The sequence below is a fragment of the Emys orbicularis genome, chromosome 24 (genome assembly GCF_028017835.1).
Source record: "Emys orbicularis isolate rEmyOrb1 chromosome 24, rEmyOrb1.hap1, whole genome shotgun sequence".
NCBI lineage: Eukaryota > Metazoa > Chordata > Testudines > Emydidae > Emys > Emys orbicularis.
The window spans coordinates 8650531-8671456 of NC_088706.1; the positions used below are offsets into that span (position 1 = coordinate 8650531).

The window sequence follows — 20926 nt, forward strand, 5'->3', positions numbered from 1 at the left end:
GGGGGGGGTGTAGGAGGGAATGATGCTGCCAGGGGTCTCTGGGGGGAGGGGGGCTGCTGGTATTATGTGGGTCTGGGTCTTCCCCAGCTTCACTCTGGTGCACGGAGGCTGACAAACTGTCTGCTCTGCGCCTGGAGGCTGCGGGGGGGGGGGCGGGGGGGTGTTAATCACAGGTCCAGCTCTCCCTCTGCGACCCCTGCGCCAGGGTCTCGCCCAGTCATTTGGGATGGGCCACAGCTGCCGTGGGAAGTGGGGGGGGGCTGTTTGGTGCGGGCTGATCCCTACTGTAGATTCCATTCATACAACAGCACAACCTCTGCAAGCGCCCCAGTTCCGCGCTCGCTCGGCTGCATGGATCCCTGTCACGGGCCCCCCCGCCGGCGCTTTTTGGTTCAGGACCGTTTGAGCCCACGGCCCTGGGGAGAGGCAGGCTGGTTAGCAGAGAGCTCAGAGCAGGGGGGCTGATGGGTGCCGGCGTTGCTGACGGTCCCGCAGCGCAATGCGACGTCCGCCAGCGAGGCCCCCGTTTGGCTTGGCCCCAGAGCCTGGCAGCTTCGGAGGATCTCTGGCTCAGCTGCCGTGTGCCAGGCAGGGCTCTGTGCTGAGGGGGTCACTGGGGACCCCTCCAGACTGCAGGGAGGGTGGGCCTGAGGCTGGGCTGACCCAGCTGCAGGCATTTAGAGCAGCAGGTTGCATGCAGTGTGGCGGAGCTGCTGTTAATGCCTATCCCAGTGACTCCGGCTGCGTCTGGCCGCGGAGTGACTCGAAATCCGTTTAAAGAGTGAGCGGAGCCGAGCCAGTTCTCTGTTGCCAGATGGCTATTTAGACAAAGCCACCCCTGCCGGGCATCCTTCCAGCAACTCTGCCTGTAAATAATCTCTCTTATGGCCTAGTGGAGAGGGCACTGGGCTGGAACTCAGGAGACCTTCCTGGCTGGGCCACGGGCCTGCTGGGTGACCTGGGGCAAGTCAGCTCCCTGCTCGGTGCCTCAATTTCCCCATCTGTAAAATGGGACTAATGCTACTGCCCGCCCTGGTTGGAGATCTGCGGATGAAAAGTGCTCTCAGAGGAAGGGCTTGTTGTTATAATTGCCACTCCACCGGTTAGGCGGCAGCATCAGGTCTGGGTTTGGAAAGCTGCATTGAGCCTTGACCCCCGTTGTCCTGAGCTGTGATGTCAGGAAGGCGCATCCCCATTCTCTTGTGGGAAACCGGCTAATGTGAATCTGATCAGTCACTTCCCTGCTGGTGGGGACTAGACTGGCTCCTATGGACACGGGTGTGCTGAGCTCCCAGGGAAGGGAGATACTAAATTAGGTGCCAAAGGGCAAGTCACAGCAAGCCCTGCTGCTCCACTTCCTGATTTAGCTGCCTGTTGCTCTCCTTCCCTGCCCCTGGGGAGTGCATTACGTTTAGCTTCTCTCCAAAGCAGCACACGGGACTAGGCTCAGAAAATCAAAGTTCCCCTGAGCCAATGGCTCATTGGGCTGATGCCAGTCTTGCAGCCAGTGGGACACAGGAGAGGTCACATCCAACCGCCTTTGCCCACCTGCCCTAACCCAATGGATCAGGCACCCATTTTGCAGCTGGGTGAACTAGAGGTGGGGCGATCAAGCCAGACTCAAATCCGCAACCTGCAGGAGGGGAGCCAGGGGCTTTAACCACTCAGGCACTGCACCTGGCTTGAGAAAAGAAGACTGAAGGGGGACTGATAACAGTCTGCACATTTGTTAAGGGCTGTTATAAAGAGGATGGAGATCAGTTGTTGTCCATGTTCATGTTCAGGACAGGAAGTAATGGGCTTAATCTGCAGCAAGGGAGATTTGGGTTAGATGTTAGGAAAAACTTTCTACCTACACTGGAATAGGATTCCAAGGCAGGGTGTGGGGGTTTTAAAGAACAGGTTGGACAAACCCCCTGTCAGGGCTGGTCTTGGTTTACTTGGTCCTGCTTCAGTGCAGGGGGCTGGACCAGATGACTTCTCGCGGTCCCTTCCAGCCCTACACGTCTATGAAATTCCCTGCACTTCCTCAGCCTACGTTCGTATCACAAGCTGGGACTGAGGCTGATGTAATGGAACAGACGGAGAAAGTTTAGAAAAAGTTGCACACCCCAATGCATTCACCACGTGATGGGGCAGATAAAGGGCTGGGTAAAGTTCAGTGCCACACAGGCCTAGTTCACAGTCCAACAGGCCTAGGAAAGCCAGATAGCCTCTTTCTTGAAGTCTTCCCTCCTCTGCTACGGCATCAGCAGAACTTGGAGTATTTTCCACTAGGAGAATGAAAGTAAAACACGTAGCACGTCTACAGCACCTTCCGCCCTAAGGTGCTTTACAAAGGATCACTCCAGGATCACCTCGACCACTAATGCAATGCAGCCACCTCTGAGGTGGAACACAGCAGCTGCTTAACAGCTCGCAGCAACACTATACAGCAGTTTAGGACAGCGAAGTCCAGAGCTTCATAGGTACTGCGGTATTGAAATCAATGGGAGCTAGGTGCCGAAGTACCTCTGCCGATCTGGGTCTAATTGGATATTCTAGCTAGTGAAAACGACAGCAGTCAATAGAAATGGGAACCGCAGTTGTGGAGACACCGCTTGTAAAAATGATGCAGGCTGCAGCACCTTCACTAGGCTGTAACTCTAAAGAGGAATCCAACCGGCGTCTAGCTCCAGAGCCCTCCAATGAGCATGCAATCCTTGCCAGGAGCAGTGACCGCACTGCAGCGCTGGGAACTCCAGCGAACTTGGAGTGGAGATAAATTCAGTGCAACCTAAAGACTGGTTAGTTCCCCAGTACTAAAGTGGTGTCCGTGCAGCTCCGAACACTCAGCCCAAATCAGCACGCGTTGATTCTATTGTTTTCTTTGAACAATCCCCTCGCCCCACGGCTAAAACCACACCTAGTTCAGAAGATAAGACCCTTGCTTTTAGGGCCTGAAAGGATCTTCCCCTTTCCGTGGCTGCTTTCAATCCCGAGTCACTGGATGGCTGCTTTGGGCAGCAATCCTATCACTGGGGGGTGGAGGGATAGCTCAGTGGTTTGAGCATTGGCCTGCTAAACCCAGGGTTGTGAGTTCAATCCTTGAGGGGGCCACTTAGGGATCTGGGGCAAAATCAGTACTTGGTCCTGCTAGTGAAGGCAGGGGGCTGGACTCGACCTTTCAGGGTCCCTTCCAGTTCTAGGAGATGGGATATCTCCATTAATTTAATTTATGCCATCAAGCGCCAGTGGGGTGGGGACTGTGTTTGGAGCAGAAATACAACTGGTCTATTATTACCATTGCTGTGTTGCTAAGGCCCATCCTAGTTCTGGGGAGGAGAAAGGGCTCCGACAGCCCTTGGATGCTCCTCTCCGTTCTCCCAGGTGTGTGCGGCATTAGGCTACCACTGTTGAGATGCACTGCTCGATAGCGAGCACGTCCCCGCCGGATCTGAAGGGCCGTAACTCGCTGTCTTTGGGTTGGTTAACCAGTCGCTGTCTGGGTGGTAGAAGGTCATTCACTGTTAGCGCTTGAGGCAGGAGTAATGGGACTTTGTATGTTGCGGTGCAGCGACAGCTGAGTTACCGAGCTCGGTTTTCACAGGCGCTTTCAACTTTTATTTTGTAAACCTCTCATGGAAATGGCAAAAAAACAAATCCCCAAAAGCACAGATGGACTCTGAGCACGATCATCAGTGCTTCATGGTGCTTCCATGAACAATGAAGCGGTCCAGAGGCAGCATATGGCCCGGTGGCTACAGCACCAGACTGGGACTTGAGTTCTCATCCTAACTCTGCTGCTTAGGTGACCTTAGGCAAGTCCCTTCCCTGCTCTGTGCCTCCGTTTCCCCATCTGTAAAACAGGGATAATGATGCTAAGTGCCTTTGTCAAGCGCTTTGAGATCTACTGATGAAAAACCCTAGGTTAGTATGATTCCAGAGAGAACAACAACATTTTAAAATCACCCCTCTTCGCAATGTTTTCTGCTGGCTTGTCTTCCTTTTTCTTTGGCCTCATTTTGCAAGAAATGTGCAACAGGCTGGGCCCTGTCGCTTGGCCACCACGTGCCTGCTGATTCCTGGAATATCAGACACCAAGAGGGTTTGTGTACGCACCATTTCATAACATCTCCAGACATAATGGAAAATGCGTGCCCCAAACTGAGCCTGCTGCATTTTAACGTGCTGATGAAGCTGGAGGGGATGGGTGATCTTTGGGAACGTGTGTGGAGGTTCTTTTATTATGTTTAAGAGGTTTTCTCTGGAAGGTTTCACCATACGCACACATGTGCTTGCTTAGCAAGGGCTGGGGGTAGCCCTGATCTGTGGGCGATCACCCTTGTGGTAGCCTCGGAGGAGAAAGCAAAGCACAGGAACAGACCTGCTCAGGCAGTCTGGCTTGCTGGGGCACTCACGGTAGAGGCAGGGAACTGTGCAGCCTGGGAAAAAAACCTGGTTGGGAGGAAGAGAGAGATGTGGGTCTCTGCTCAAGAGCGGTGACGGCTGGGAGCCTAGAAGTGGGTGCCCTTGCTAGACTACGGAGGGGGAATATGGGCGCAGTTGCCCTGAAATGTGACAAAGGCCATGAACCTAACCTAGAAAACAGTCAGGGAAGAGCTGCTGAACACACACCCCCACACCCACGTTTTAGCTTACGCAAGTGTGATGAAGTGGGAATTGTCTGTAATATTTTTATGATGCCAATGTGTGCCTCAGTTTCCCCTATATGCTGCATTGTTACCCGGTGGGCAGAAAGGGACAGTTTACGTTTGGGGCAGGCTAAGAAATGTAGGTAGGAGCATCGCCTGGCTGTCTGAGCTTGTATGGGTCATTAAAAAAGGACTGGCCGAGGCTGACCCCATCTCAAAAGACAGCGGCAAATCCAAGCACCAGGGCATTGACACCTAGCAGCCGACGCCCCACAGGGAGATGGATTTCCCCACCTCTCCGCAACATCCCCCAGCTCGAGACCAAAGGATGGGCAGGTGTAAGGTGGGGGGATAAGCATTGGCTGCTGGAAGGAGTGGGGGCTCTCACCTGGAGTAGACAGGGGGACAGCCACAGCCCAACTAGGGGGAAGAGACACCCCCCCCTTAGGGGTCTGGCACACTAACAGGGGTTCCTCTAAGTGACTGTCCCAAAACTGGGGGTACAGCATAGCTCCATGCCAGCAAGGTGTCTGCCGGCCCAGAACCTGGGTCTCTAAGGTGACAAACCCCCATCTTAGCCCCTGCACGCTGCCTTTCAGTGGCTAGCCTACCTCGAACACAGAGCAAGAAATAGCCCCCAGGAATCCCCATCACTCTTCTTCCGCTGCCTCATAACTAGCTGTGGGATAGAGTCAGTCACGTCCTCTCCACTCTAATGCAAAAACCTTACCCAGGCTCTCGGTGGGGTTAAAGCTGGAGAACGTCTCAGTGGATAGAATGTGACAGCCAGCTGGATCGACGCTGACAGACGAGGGTCACAGTTAAGCATTTGTATCAGAGTACAAGTCTGATGCCAGCAGGGTACATGGTATCAGTTGGGGATGGAAGCGAAAGCCTTAGGAAGCGTGGGATGGGTAAGGGGAAAGTCTTGGGTGTGCCCTGCCATTAAACATGGTTTTTCTTTGATAATTTGAGCGACAGACCTGCCTGCTTCCCCCTGCATCCAAGGGTTGTTTGCTCAGGCCAGTTTAAATCCAGATTGCACATTTAGCACAGACGGAGGTGCCTGGCAATGTGTAGTGGTGAGAATAAAAAACCCTACAAAGCTGCTGCAAAGGCCAAGCAGGAAAGGTTTGGAGTTGCTGCTACAGAGAAGCAAAAACAAAAACAAAAAAAAACAAAAAAAAAACCCACCAACTCTTAGCATGTGGCTCCCTCTGCCTTTGAACCATGGAAACAATGTGGAGAGCATTGAAGCCAGCCCTGGCTTGGAGAAGCCAGCCCCCGGCAAGGGTGGGATTGCTCAGGTCACGGAGAGCTCAGGCTGGGCACAACTGAAAGAGTATCTCCGTATTAGCTAGGGAAGCCGAGCCTCAGAGGTGCAAAATGGTTCGCCTGAAGTCACAACATAGGACAGAAGCCTGAATGCAACCCGAATACCAGTAACTTGTGTGTGTGGGTGTCCAGTCCACTCAGTCGCCTGCCCCTGGGTGAGGGGGCAACAGCATCTGAGTCAAGTTGTGGGGGGGGTTTCTGCCAGAGCATGAGAACAGTTTAGGGAGTCTCAGTGTTTGAGGATGGGAAAGACACAACCTGCTCCTTACACCTTTCTACAGGCCAGAGCCTGCAGACTCCAGCTGCACCCACTGTCCTAAGGAGGAGATGATCCCTGCCATGCTAGAGGAGGAGATGACGGCTGTATCTGGTCATGAACTGGGGCTGTGAAGGTCTGTCACATCACCTCTGGTTCCAGCTTGCATTAGGGGGCTACTGCAGAAAGCCACAGCACAGGAGAAGAAAGATAGCTGGGGGTATCGAAGCAGCAACACACAAGTATTACAGAGTAACTAGAGGGGGAGAAAGATGGAGGTGACCAGGTGAATCCAGTCTAGATAATGCCACACAGCCTCCAAAGACATTTCCCCTGTAAAGACAGCAACTCAGCAGATACTTCTATCCAACCTGCCCCCAAAACAGTAAATTAAAAACCCTACTCTCAAAAAGGAAGAGCCATAGCCTCCATGAAGATCACTGCGTCATTGCTAGCAGTTTTACACAGTAGGCATTCCGATCCTCCACAGGCTTGTGCTACCTAATCCCACGAGGCGAGTTCAAGACAGAAGTTTAATGCTGGCCAGAGACTACAGTAAGGGATTTCTAGCAAACCCTAAGAAAGGGCTTGAAAGCCAGGATGGAATTTGAGGGGCTGAAGGTGGCCACATTCTGGTACCTCTGCCCAAGGAGAGAGAGAAGGGCACAGAGTTACTTGAACGTCAGTGTTGGCTATAGATGTCCTGAATGCAGCATTAAGGTGAGACCTGGGCCAGATGCAGTGTTAAGGAGGCCACCACACACACACACACACACACACAAAAGAAAGTGACAAGTTTCTGGCCTTTAGGAGAAAGAGTGAGGCTATGGAGGCAGATAAGAGCAGTTTAGGTACTGGCAGGAGGGCACAACTGCTCTTTGTGGCTGTGGTGTAGTTTGGAGGCTTGTAATGGGATTGCTCAAGAGGCCTGCAGTTCTTTGGGCAAGGACCATCTAGCCTAGCACCACGGGGTCTTGGACTCTGGCTCCTTGGCTCTGCCCAGCATTCCTAAGCTCCCACTAGAAGGGGAAATTACCAATAGGATTTGAGTGAGGAGCGCTATTTCCTTGGGAACGGCTTAGACTCCTCTCCTGGTGGGTAGGAGGAGTCCAGCGTCACCAACCCCTGTCATTTAAAGAGTCATGGGTTGGACTCCGAAAAGGTAGGAGTTGGGTTTAAGGCAGGAGATTTTAAACCCATTGTAGGGATGGTGGTGGTCACCTCCTCTCTAGTGAATGATGGTGAGAAGAGGAGAGGGAAGGTGCTTACAGAGACACCAGAGCATCAGGTGAATGCTAATACATTTAATTGTGAAAAAACCCAACAGTTATTCTACAAGATACAAACCGTTAGTGGCACTTACAGGAGGGAAAATTAGCCCGAGATTTCTCTCTATTGATTTTCAGTTACAATCAAGCCCCTTGGAAGATCAGTTCTGAGATGGTGCAGCACCAATTACCCCTTCTTTGCGATGGCAGAGTCATTCCTGCTTTATTGGCTAGAACTGTCATTTCACAGGCAGTCAGGGTTCAAATGGCTTTACAGTGCTTTAGAGAGTGGGAGGCCTGGACATTTCAAACGGGGAAATAATTAAAAAAAAAAATCTAATGATCCCTTTTGATTGCATTTAAGGATACAGCTGCCCAGGGAATGGGCCCTAAGAGGGTCAGGTTCTGCAACAAACCCTACAGCTAATCCAGGCTTTGCACTCCCCCCGTTTGCAGTGCTCAGGGGCTGTTATGTAGTCAAGAGCCTGGACAACTGAAATCTTATGGGTCCATTAGCTGCTGGAGTTCAGTGCTATTGCCATGAAGGTTGGTGTCCTCTCCCTGCCCTGCTCTGAGCAAGCCCCTAGTTAAGGGCACTTTACAGCCTCCAGATAGAGTTCCCATTGAGACACCCTGGCTTTGCTTTGAGGTGATGCTTCTGCAATGGGCTGGAGTTCACCTGTGGAAGGAGCCACCCAGAGGAGCTAGAGAAGGCACAAAAGATTGGCAAGGAAGAGAGCAGAGTCTCAGAAGTGAGGCCAACAGGGAGTTCCACGCACAGCCAGCTTATCTACATTAACACCCTGCCACCCCTCCCCAGATGCAGGTGACACACAAGCCCCCGTGTCCACACAAGTGAATTGCATACAAGTTCTTTCCCTCACAAGAAGCCAACTGCAGGTATACAGAGCCGTCTAAGGAGCTGTCTAAGGGTCCTCCTTTGGCACGGAGGCTTGCTGAGCTGTGCTGTCCATCTTCTCATCTTCTCCTTGCTGGGCGGTGCAGCCAGCAGCTTCCTCCTCCCCATCCTTTCCAGCCGCTGGAATTTCTGGTAGCTCTACCAGCCTGGGAGCAAAAGGTCCCACAAGCCAAGGCAGGGGAGCATTCTGCACCACGTAGTCCAGCAGCTCGTCCATAGACTCCCGGGCCTTGGCCACCCTCTCCCGGCTCTGGGTCAGGACAGCGCTGGACAGATCTTGGAAGGAATGGGCAGCGGAGAAGGACGTGTGGAGCTCTTCGATGTTGTGACGGAGCTGCTGCACCTTGTCCTGGATGCTGGTGGGGAGGCCTTGGACATTGGGCATCAGGTTCAGGCAGGTGGTTTGCAGCTGTTGGGTGATACCACGGAACATGACCAGTGTCCGAGATTCCACCTGCCAGGGAAGCAAGTACACCCATTAAGGGAAGCTGCTTCCCAGGATGTGTGACACTCACCCCGCCTAAGAGGTCACTTTGCAGTAGCCTAGGACACCCCCCCGCCGCCCTCCATGGCAAGATACCTCTGGCTGTGCAGTGTCGGAGTCCTCTTTCCCCTCCGACTGCCTCCTGCTCCACTCCAGCCACATCTGGTGTAGTTTCTCCTGGCCGTCATGGAGCCTCTGGTCCACACCCTGCTTGACATGTTCAATCTGGCAAGGGACAGAGGGAACAGAGAACCAGAAGTCAAGATACTTGTGGTCAGCAGCAAGGGAGGAGTCCCCCGGCCAGATCCTCAGCTGGAAGATGCCTGAAGTCAGCGGCACTGTGCTGACCGACACCAGCCGAGGATAGTCCTCGGTCACCGGTGCATGGGCCATGGATTGTGAATCAAGACGTCTGACCAGAGAGAAGTACGAACCCATTAGGATTTGCCTTAAGCGCCAGAACAAAGTGACCTGGGAGGTGGCATGGGGAGCAGGGGGGAGATCTGCATTCCTACCAGTTCTATGGTTTGGTGGAGCTGGGACAGAGCCTCCTGGGTGCTCTGCCGGGCATGCCTCAGCTTGCCCAGGGAGTGCTGGTAGGCTCGGTGGCGGAGCTTGGTGGACAGGGACCCCAGGCGCACGAAGTAACTCTGCTGCTGCTTCTGCTGCTCCACGGATGCCATTTCAAAGCCTTCCACCGACGTGGCCAGTTTAGCTGGAGAGAACAAGAGAAGACGGGTCAAACAGCCTGCTGGGGAAAGTCCTGTCAGCAGAGCAGGAGATTTCTGCTCTGCCTTCAGCAGCAAGGGGGATACTCCTCCAGTCACTGACCGACTCAGGCCAGCATCCTCTCCAGCTCCGAGAGTTAAATGGGACTTGCAGGAGACCCACGGTCACCAGCCCTGGGTTTGACTGTTAGTGGGGTCCATGTGAGAGAGGAGTCTGAGGCCACCCTCCCACCCCACCCTTCTGGGCGGCTACAGCAAGTGCTCTCCCTTTCAGCTCTGCAGTGCTACCAAGCAGCTGATGGTGCAGAGCGGGACTGTGCCACAGGGAAGCTCTGGGCCAATACTGATCAGTTGGCTGCAGGGATCAGGAACCTCTGTGGTACTGACACCCGAAAGCAGCCAAGAAGGGTCTCCTCCACCTGTTAGGTAGGACAGAGATCATTGCCAGTAATGAATGGGTGAGCGGTGTTCACCCATGGTCCTCAGGCCCTGCAGGTTAACCCATCTCTTCCCAAACAGCTGAGAATCAGCCCTTCCAGTTACAGGTTAAAGCTCAGGCCACACTCAAGACCTCCAGCAGAGGCAGACAGGACCCAACATTCGGTTTTGGGTCATGCGACACCCCAGGTGAGTCACAGGGACTGGACCTGGGACCCCAGGATCTAAAGGCTGTGCCTCTACTGCCCAAAGCTGCAAGACCCAGAGGTCTGCTAGGCCAAAGGTTGTTGCAGGCTCAGGTCTATCCTGTTCTAGTGGCCGGGACACAGAAGCCACCCTAGGCATGGGTGACAGACGGTCAGAGTTGAAGCCGACGGTGCTGCTCTTGCAGACCGTTTACAAGCAACACACCCCTACTCCCACCCTCTTTGCAAGTCACCTTGAAGAGGGGCATTCAGCGGTGCCCGACTGTTCACTGTGCAGGAAGGAGAGCGCCTGAGCAGAAGCTCCCATCCCTGCAGCAGGGCATTACCTGCTGGCCATACTAGCTTGTGGCCAAAACACAATGGAAGGAGAAGGGCTCCTTTCACAGCACCAGCATCCTTGACAATCCCTACCTCCTGCCAACCCCAGGCTCCCTGCGTTTCCCTGGGAGCACAGGGGGCGCTCAAGCCTGGAGTTGCACAGTAAGGTCTCTCCAAATGACTCCTTGACAGCAGTTCTGCTACTCAGGTCCAAGCTGGGCCTAACTCTGGCACCAGCTTTTAGTGCCAACGGGCACAACACTCAATAGCTTTTTAGCGATCTGACCGTGCATGGCACTAAAAGCTGCATTTGCTACTGCCCTCGGATCGGCTTTCCAGCGGAGTTTAGACTCCTGCTGTTAAGAGCAAATCTGCATTTCACCGCCTTCCAATGCAGTTCCACTTGGAGAAGCAACCCCCATCTTACTCAGCACGTGGATCTGGAGACAAGTGTTCTCCATTCCTCTGGTTCATGCTTCCAAGCCTGTGGCAAGGAACTAGATTCTCTTCCAAGCCAGGCATCAGAATTGTTAAGTCCCAACGCAGACAGTCTGAGTGACGCATGAACCAGACCAATCCCCGCTGGAGTTCTGATCCCAGGTGGAGGCTGCAGGGCCGGCAGTTCGGATAAAGGGAGGCGTTGCTTGTGAGCAGAGAGATTTGATCTGGAGTCACTGAGCAAGGTCTAGAACTGCACTTGCTTTGGGCAGCAGACCCAGGAAGTCTCGCCTGGCTCTAGCCAGGCCCCAAACCAATACAGTTCCAAAAGGCGTAATGTCAGGGCTCCAGTTTTCTACCCATCCCTGGCTGGCTTGGTGGGGGTGCTACCAGTAGGATGTTACGCTGAGCGCCTGCAAATTGTCAGGGGACAGGGAAAGGAGTTGAGGGCTCAGCAACCCTGGAAGGAGTGTAGTAGATTCTCAGGTATGTGAGCACAGTAGTTTGATCACAAGAGCCATGACAAACCCTCCCCCAGGCCTATGTTCATCATTCCATGCCAGGGGCAGAGAGTCTGACCTTCGCTTTGGTAACAGCAAGGATAATGGCCTTGTTCCCACCAAGTCATGCTGGGCTAGTGGCCTGCACAAGAGGCAGGCCCATTTACTAGCTCTCTCCCCCAGTAAGAGTGGCTGTGTTGGAGGGGAGGCTGCAAAAATGGGCCCCACCTAGACCAGCACAAGGCCAACAGCCACCTTTGTTTAGGGCACCCTATTGGCATCTCACTGCTGCAGCCACAGAGCCAGCGTAAGAATTAAGGCCACCTACTCCTAGCGGAGGGACCCATGTGGCAACCCTAGGAGTACAGAGTCAGCTGGGGTTGTGATTTTGATAGAGCTGGTAAGTTACTGATTTTTGCTGGGTTCATGGCAGTTCTGAACTGAAGTGTCTGTTGAGTCACCAAAAATTTCAGATTTGGTTTGGCCTAAAGAAAGTTTGAGTGGGGATTCAAACTTGGGATTCCCATGTACCAAATGAGTGCTACCCCTTAGCCTGGTAGGCAGGGCACCACAAATACATCCTCCAGCTATTTTGTGACTGGGCAAAATTACTCAGGTTACATTCACAGCTAGTTTTGGGTTGACCCAAACTGCATTTTTGGTCAAGCCATTAGGCTGAAAAAGTTTTCAGCCAGCTCTATTCAGCGTGCACTGACCTAGTTCTTGATCCGTCATGGGGAGGTAGTGATCCACCAGCTCTTCCGATTTCCCCAGCATGGCATCCACGCCAGTCACCACCATCTGGCCCATTCTGGACCCCATGACTGTGTTCACGCTGCTGGTCACCACTGATTTGGTCATCTCCATGCTACCCTGGACAGCTCCTTTGGCCATGTCCACCACCCCGGTCACAGCATCCTTCGCTCCGTTGACTGTGTTGGAGACGGCATCTCTAGCACCGGTCACGGTGGAAGACACCAGCTCCTTGGTGTCAGCCACAACCTAGGATTGAGGGAAGCATTCAGTGGCAAAGGTTAGTATTAAGCCAGCAGAGAAGAGGCAGCACTGGTTAATCCTAGGACTACTTTGCCTTCCCCATATAAATAGGCACCATTCACCCAGATAAGAGCCTGGAGCCTACAGCAGTATCAGTCACTAGGTTTTCATCGCCACCTCCCTCTGGGATGAGTTTTGCCAGTTATTGGCTAGCTCAGTGCCCAGCCAACTGGCCTGCCCAAAGAAGCTGTTAATCCAGGGAGGAGAAGTCGAGTCTTTTCCTGGCCCCCCACCCCTTATCCCCCAGCTGCTGTCCAGGGAGTGTAGACCCCTTGTTTCACATCCCTAGTTCTCCAAGCAGAGGCGCTCACCTTTTCAGTTGGCTGTTGAAGAATTGGCAACTTCTCCTCCAGTTTATCCAGCCCCTTGCACGCATACTCATTCACTGTTGCAACTAGACAGAGAGAGAGTTGGGTTGCCTTATCCCCTCAGTTGCCTGGAGCAGCAGAGTAGGTTGGTAACTGAGTCAAGTTTCAAGGGGCACCGCCAAGCAGTGCCAGGTTTGAGGAGGGGAGGGAGGGGAGGCTGCAGGGCTGCCAAGGAGAACATTGGCTAGTCCAAGTTTGGGAAGGATTCTAGAGCATGAAACAGGCCTCGAGATCAGAGCTGGGTCAGCGGTAGCTCTGCAGAGGGGTGACGTCTCGCCAGCTGTACTCGAGGCAGCCATGGGGAGTGTATTAGGACACTCCATTTCTCAGGTTATCTGAAGCCTGACAGTTACCCCAGAGGCCAAGAGATGTGATCAGCCTCTGGTAGAAAACCAACACACTGCCATGGCCCTAGCTCACCAGTATTCCTTAGTCCTCTCCCCAAGGAGAACTCAGCATGTGGGACTAGGGATATCACCATCTTCACACAGAGATGGCCCCAGCCACAGCTGACCTATTGTGGTCAGGGAGTCCCCAGCAGCTCCCAAGAGCTACTGCTGGAGGTGAGCAAGGGTGGAGCCCCTTTGCAGAGCTTAGCAGCAGCAAGACAGCATGGATTGGACATGGGTGTGTTGCATGGATCATTAGCAGCTGCTGTTGTAGCTGGTACATGAGGGACTAGCCTACAGCTGACCTGATCAGCACCATGAGCCCATCTCCGGTATGGTATCACCAAGTGACAATTGCTGCCTTGGAACACGTAAATGGCCAGACTGGGTCAGACCAAAGGTCCATCTAGCTGAGTATCCTGTCTTCCAACAGTGGCCAATGCCAGGTGCCCCAGAGGGAATGAACAGAACAGGTAATCAAGTGATGCATCTCCTGTTGCCCATTCCCAGCTTCTGGCAAACAGAGGCTAGGGACACCATCCCTGCCCATCCTGGCTAATCGCCATTGATGGACCTATCCTCCATGAATTAGGCTGGTTCTTTTTTTAAAACCCTGTTATAGTCCTACCCTTCACAACATCCTCCGGCAAAGAGTTCCACAGGTTGACTGTGCGTTGTGTGAAGAAATACTTCCTTTTGTTTGTTTTAAACATGCCGCCTATTACATTTCATTTGGTGACCCCTAGTTCTTGTGTTATGAGGAGTAACCAACACTTCCTTATCTACTTTCTCCACACCAGTCATGATTTTATAGACCTCTATCATATCCCCCCTTAGTCATCTTGTTCCCAAGCTGAAAAGTCCCAGTCTTATTAATCTCTTCTCATATTTAACCGAGAGATTTAACTGAGGAATTCAGAAGCTGCCCAGCCTCTTGAGTTGGCCGGAGGCCCAGCACGCTAGCTTAGTTATATTGGATACAGTTTGAACGCAGGAACCCAGCCAGGTGGAACATTTCACAGCAACTCTGACAGAGCAGCATTTAAGCGATAGCCAGTAAGTCCAGCCTTCTCATCTGTAGCCAGAAGAGCAACACAGGAGAAGAGGGACACCCCTACCCCCAGCAAGCGAGTGTGGGTTACCAACAGCCCCCTTTCAGTTACCTAGACTTCCCCTGAAGGAAGTCAAGCCTTCCCCAGCTACTAAGCCATACAATGCCCCAGGGAGTTAGGCAAGAGTGGAACGACATGCTCCAGTACACAGCATGTCAGGCCACGCTTGGAACAAACCCAGGAGTCCTGTTCCATCTCCCTACGCTCCCCTGGCTGAGCCAATCTCCCTGCCCTGGAGGAACAAAGCCTTCCTTGGCCTGGTCTCCCAAGGTGAAACCAATTCCCTTTCCCACCACCGCTCCGAGCCAGCATCAATACCAGCTCTTTGCAAGATCTGGGCTAGAGGCCACATGTGCAGGCTGCGAGAGCTACTCAAGGTCACAGAGGGAGATTTTAACACCGCTATGAACATGGTGCAGGGGGAGGGTATGTGCTCTGGCTTCGGGACGCTTTTACTGCCTCCAGCGCCTCGGATCTTTGCAAGGGCATCCAATAAGGAACCCTGCACCTGGCCAGCTCAGCTTGGCTGCAGGAGCCACTGAAAAGCTTGACTAGTTTCTGGTTGCCACACTGGCCAATTGGTTCTGGGCCACCTCCGCCCCACACATCCGTAATTAGTAAAGGAGGCCACAACAAGGCCATTTTAAATTCAGGTTGCACTTGACAAAGGGCACCAGCTGTATGCCAGGGTATTTGACTCAACAGCAGCACCATCCGTGTGTTCCACTGTTAGACAGGCAGCTACAGCCTAGTGACTTGTAATGAAGTGCTTCAGACTGTAGCTTCTCTAGGGTCAAGCTAGCACGGCCGTCACATGGGTCACGCCATACATGATGCCTGGAAGTCTGCAGCAGAATATACAAGGCTTCTTTGTAAAGGTGCCTCCTTGCTACAGAGGCAGAGATAGGCTGGGCACCTCACCTGCTTGGTAGGACTGCAATAGACCTTCTGAGAGGAGTTCAGGGTAGATAAGAACCTTCTAAAACAGCTGTGAAAGTCTCAGCTGAAAGGTTATGCTTCCCAACACTCCCTCAGCTACCAGACCCATGAACCAGCATGGCTCTCCCACCCAGTTGCAGTTCACTAGCTACTCCAGCTTCCCTGGTCCCCCAGTCTGACCCACCACCATGCTGCCATCTCACGGCTCACTCACTCTGTGGCTCCAGTTTGGTCAGGATGGGCTGGGCGCCACCCACAGCCGCGGCGGTGATGGTCTTCACGCCTTTCTCTGCCACGTCGCAGACGGATTTGATGTACGGGTGATTCTCTTTGGTGGAGGCGTAGGCCGTGGAGACCATGTCATAGGTGGAGCTGACCAAGGGCAGGTTGGCCACCCTGCTCACGACATTCTAATAGAGGACAAAAGAAAACAAACACACACGTCATCAGTAACAACCAGTTGGAGGGGGTTGGCTCCATGTCTTCCCTGATGCTGAATTCTTATTACTAAGGGTGGCTAGACCTCCTAGCAGCACCGTGAGCTGGAGTAGCCCTGTAGGCACTTCTATGCTCTAGGCACCAGTGACATCTTCAGCCCTAGAGCACGGCCTGATTTTCCAAGCCTGCCAAGCTCCTGTACCTCCCATTGACTTCAGAAGGTGCTGAGGACATTTGAAGATCACAGACCTCCTGAGCGAAGACCTAGAGTAAAGCAGCTGAGGTTAGGTTTCGCTTGGAGGTCTGACTGAAGAGACTAGGTGCAGGACACATCCATACGCTGACTTCAAATTAACCCAGATTATATTAGCAAGTAGAGTAGCATCAGATCTGATCTTGCCACCACAGCAAGCTTCTCTAGGCTGCTTGATAGCTAGGGGGACAGCCAGGTGCCTTCATTGGTAAGTTATGGTTCTCCCCCGTTGCATGGATACAGGGGATTCAGTCTTGGACACACACTTATATCACCCCCCCCCAGCAACGGCACCAATACCATTGCTGGCCTGGTAGCACGAGGTGGGTCTGAGCATGCCAGGGAGTGCAGTGAAGTACCCTAAAATCTGGGCCTACCTACCTGTTGATGCTGCCCTGGCTCCTCATTCTGGGGGGAAGTCTGGTTTGCAGCATTTTCCTCAGAAGACATGATGAAATCAGACTTAACTGGAAGATAAAAACGCTGTTGCCACACAGAACTGGAACGGGGACATCCAAAAGAGAAAAATGCTTGAGAACCTGTGTCTTCTGCAGTCTCCGTGCATAACTTAATAGTGACTATGCTGGGCCATGCTTCTGAGCACTTAGCTTCCCCCTCCCACCTGATGCAGTTGTTTTAGCCTGTCCCCCTGGCCAGATGCACAGCAACGTCTGTATTTGTTGCCCAGGCTTTCCCAGAATGCACTATCCCACGATGCCTCAGAAGCTGCTACAAGGAGCTGAGCATTTGCAGGGGTTTCATTTGCACGTTACACACAGCGCTAAGGAAACAGGAGACTGGCTAACTAGTCAGACCCAGCTCCACAGCTGAATATCCGAGTTAAAACCCAGCTACAACTGGGCAGCATGTTCTGGCTTTGATCACAAGCAGGGTTGGAACAAACATGGCTTGGGAGCAGCATGTCAAGTGACCCATGAGACAAGCTTGGTTAAAAAAAGCCTACAGGAGCAACAAGCACATACACCGATGGCTCATTTGGAGGAGATTCCCATCAGTGAGGTAGCAACCGAGTACAACCTGATTTGAGCATCAGGACTACGGAGGGGGGAGATCAGCAGCTGGGAGAGTTCTCTTTTTGATATTTCAAGTTCTGACTTTGGTTTCATTAGATTGCACCAATGGCGCATCTGCAGCCCCTCTCTAGAACGCCCTCAGCTACTTCTGTGATGGGCTGCCAGACGAGACCCCCAGCAGGCAGCCCTGTTGCCAGGAGAAGGTGGTTCGGTTCCAACACTGCTCCCCTTATTGACCCACTCATTGACCCACTGCTTGCTTAAGCAGGCAAGGGACTGCCGTTGAGCCACGGCTGAGCTAACGCCAGGCTACAGCTTAAATAAAGACAACCTGAAAATACAAATTGAAGCAGGATTTGTCTTTACTCCTCTGATGGCCTGAAGACACTCCCTAAGCCCAAGCAAATACCCCTTCCAAGTCTGAGGCACTTGCACATCATTCAACCAAAGGTCGCAGCCATTTTCTTTAGCGGTTCACGATAGCCACTCAGCAATGAAACATCACAATCCATTTCGCTTGCGTTACAAGCCATTCCAACCTCTCGGAAGTGGTTAGGTTGTGACAAGGCTTTGACCTCCCCATTAAATTCAGTTTAGGACAGAGCACTAGACCTCCATTTCTCCATGTCATTTAGTCCTGCATAATACCTACATAGGGTTGGAAACATCTACCCAATCCAGGATATAAACAGGAAGAGGCGGTGCTTTGATGGATTGGTTGTCTCAGCCAAACCTGCCCCACTCAGATGTACTGCCCCCTAGAGGCATCTAGAACTCACAGCTGTTTCTGAAATGCCCCCAGCAGTGGCTGGCTTCCGGAAGTCCAACCCTGATCAATGCACCTTATGAAACTGGTCCTATTGGCTTCATACTTTCTTCTTCCTATAAGTCACATGGCTACTTACTGTCTCAGTGACCCACTACTATCTGGCACAGAGCACAATACCACGGATACTCAGACTTGTTAACGGGACACTGTCCATTTAAAAGAGCCATTCATACATCCATTCACCTATTGTTACACTTGAATGTTACTCTATCTGGAAGTTTCTAGAACCCATCAGCTCTTTTGTGAGTCTAATCCAGCGGTTCACAAACTTTTGTACTGGTGACCCCTTCCACACAGCAAACCTATGAGCGTGACCCCCCCACTTATAAATTAAAAACTTTTTATATTGAAACACTATTATAAATGCTGGAGGTGAAGCAGGGTTTGGGGTGGAGGCTGACAGCTCACAATCCCCCACATAATAACCTCGCAACCCCCTGAGGGGTCATGACCCCCCGTTTGAGAACCCCCAGTCTAGTCTGACTGGCACTGTTGAGGAAACAAGCTGGCTCTGAGTTTATTTTGTGACTTTGACAGTACTTTGTGTCTAGTCAGTTTCACCGATTCTCCCTTCTGGTCTGTCAGTTTCCTCTTCTGTTTGGGTAGGGCCCTCCCCCAACAGGGCAGATCGAAACATTTAAGAGTAGGAAAGTGCAACACCATAAAAACTGTTGGGGGGGAGAGAAGGGGGCGCTCAGGAACAGGCACAGCCCCCTCAGCAACTTTAAAAAGTTAACTAGATTTTGGTTTTCCATCTCTTTAAGGATCCCCAGCAGGCTCAGTCAGTTTAAGCCTAAAGTTAAGGCCCTTTTCAGCTGAGGGTTTGGGAGAGCTGCAAAGCCTCACCAACTTTTTTTTTTTTTTTTTTTTTAATGATTCAGCAGAAAGTTGGTTTGGATCAGCTCCCTCCCTGGCCATGTTTACAACGATGTGCTTATCCCAAGGAAGCAAAGTGAAACTGATCCATGTCACACGGCCACTGAAGTCATGCCCCAGAGGGGAAAAAGAAAGTTAAATTTCATCATGAAGTTTCAGTAACCGAGAAAGCGAAGCTGCTTTTTAAGGGTCTGGTTTCTAGCCCATTCCTTTTAAGACAGAAGAAAAAAGTAGTTGAACTAAAGCATTTGCGACAGCAAGGGAACTACAGCGGACACGCACTTCAGCCTTCACCCCCAGCTACTTCCTAAGTCCTCACAAGGCTCACAGCCCAGCGGGCTGATGAGCAGATACAAGCAGAAGGGGGCTGGTTTTGGGCGACTCTGCAGGGCGGAGGGGGGTTGAAGGGAAAGACAGTGGGAGGCACAAGTGACTTGGTTTGAGACTGGACTTCTTAGAGTCTAGCAACACGGGGATGCAACAGACAAAAAACACCCCCATCTAACCAGGCCAGCAGCCAGCTCCATTTTACAGGGATTGCCTCGTACACCCCCAGCCTCCCCACGAAACAGAGGCTGTTCCCAGGAGGGCAGCTGCAAGCAAGAAGGGTGGGCTCTGCACACGCCCTCCCCCACACGGAGCGCCCCTCACTCCAGCTAGCCAGGGCATGCAGAGCCAGGCCCCTGCGGAAAGCCGCCCCTGAAGAATGTGCTGGGACGGGACGGGAAAGCGACCCTCCCCATCTAGCTCAGACCCCGGGGAGCCCCAGCCCTGCCTTGGGGGCAGCACGGCCAGATCCGCCCCGCCCCAACGGGAGCCGCCTCTGCAAGTTTACTGCCAAGCCCCCAGCGGCCGCCCCCAGCTCGGGGACCCACAGGAGCCCCACTCACGCGGGGGTCCGCCAAGACTCCACCTCTGCTCCAGTCCCGTCCCTGCGCGTCCCCCTGGCCTGAGGTCCCAGCTGATATAAAAAGGGGGGGGGGCGGACTTGGTGGCTACATGGCAGGGAGCGGGAGCCAATCAGTGAAGGGAAGGTCTCCGCCCCGACCAATCAGGAAGGGTGGAACGCAGAGGAATGGAATGTTGCGGGCTCGTAGCGGGCGTGGAGTCGTACACGTGCGTTGCGATTGCGGGGCGCTTGCAGCCGCGGGGGGGGGGCGGTATGTGACTCACACTCCCTGGGCTGCCTGGCGCACGGGGGTTTCGCTGTTGGACGGGCTCGGGGTGCGGGGAGCAGCGCACCAGGGACGTTGAGGGGGTGTTGGAGGAGAAAAGTGTGTGTGGGGGGGAGCAGCACCGGAAGAAAAGGCAGCATGGGGGGGGGCAGGAAGGAGGGACTCTACATAATGGGGTGGGGGGCCGAGTGAGTGAACCATGGAGTGACAGGTTCCCTTGTTTTTCTGATGCAGCTTTCCTAGCTGGAGGCTGGGATCATGCAGCTCATACCAGTGCAAATCAGAGGTAACCCCACTGGGGTCACCCTGCAGTAACGGGGAGCAGCGTTTGGCCCCGAGACCTCCCCACGCTCCTGTTCAGTTGCCTGCGCTCCGATCTGCCCTGGAGTCTGGCCCACCGCAACACTCGCTCTGGGCATCGCATGCGGGACCCATGCCCGTTGCTGACTATGGTCTACCTGGTCGAATGGGAGGTGGGCAGCAGTAGGGGCTGGTACAAAGGCGGTACGGGGGCAGAGTGTCGGTCACATACCAGGACAGCCGAGCACGGCCATGGTTGGGAACTGGTGCTATAGGGGGCCTTTATGCAGCTCTAGCTACATTCGTGGCCCAGTAAAACTAATGCACTGGCTGTGTAAAAATGATCAGAATTGCCAGTTACAAGGGATTTGCCTGACTCCTCCAAGCTCCCAGGAAATCATATCAGGGAGACCAATGATGAATGACCACCGCCAATCCTTCCCTGCGACAGGGCTGCCTTTCTGCCCAATCCACCCTGAGATGATGGGATGCGTGGGACAAGGAGAGAGCATCTAGCCACCCTGCTTCAGCTGGTCAGCCCCACAAAGCCACATGACTCGAGGGGCCTGCTCTGCAGAAGTAGCTCTCGTTGACTTCAGCTGCAGATGGGAGGTCTCAGCGCCTTTGAAAATC

At 53.2% G+C, this 20926-nt stretch overlaps 2 protein-coding genes across 4 annotated transcripts in view; both read right to left on the reverse strand.

Annotated features, from left to right (window-relative positions):
• SH3GL1 (SH3 domain containing GRB2 like 1, endophilin A2) overlaps window positions 1-20926 on the reverse strand; it is a 208481-nt gene that overhangs the window by 141347 nt on the left and 46208 nt on the right. The window lies entirely within an intron of this gene.
• LOC135893981 (perilipin-3-like) lies at window positions 7510-19782 on the reverse strand. 3 transcript variants are annotated; one of them, XM_065421940.1, is made up of 8 exons: window positions 19709-19782; window positions 16461-16546; window positions 15603-15798; window positions 12892-12974; window positions 12241-12526; window positions 9412-9611; window positions 8993-9121; window positions 7510-8866 (listed from the first exon to the last, which is right to left on the reverse strand). In XM_065421940.1, the coding sequence occupies exons 2-8, from the start codon at window positions 16527-16529 to the stop codon at window positions 8420-8422; spliced, it is 1410 nt and encodes a 469-aa protein (XP_065278012.1). In that variant the 5' UTR covers window positions 16530-16546; window positions 19709-19782; the 3' UTR covers window positions 7510-8419. The 3 variants fall into 3 exon arrangements, with proteins under 3 accessions (XP_065278012.1, XP_065278013.1, XP_065278014.1); XM_065421941.1 differs by having other exon boundaries at window positions 16461-16578; window positions 19709-19776; XM_065421942.1 differs by having other exon boundaries at window positions 19732-19757.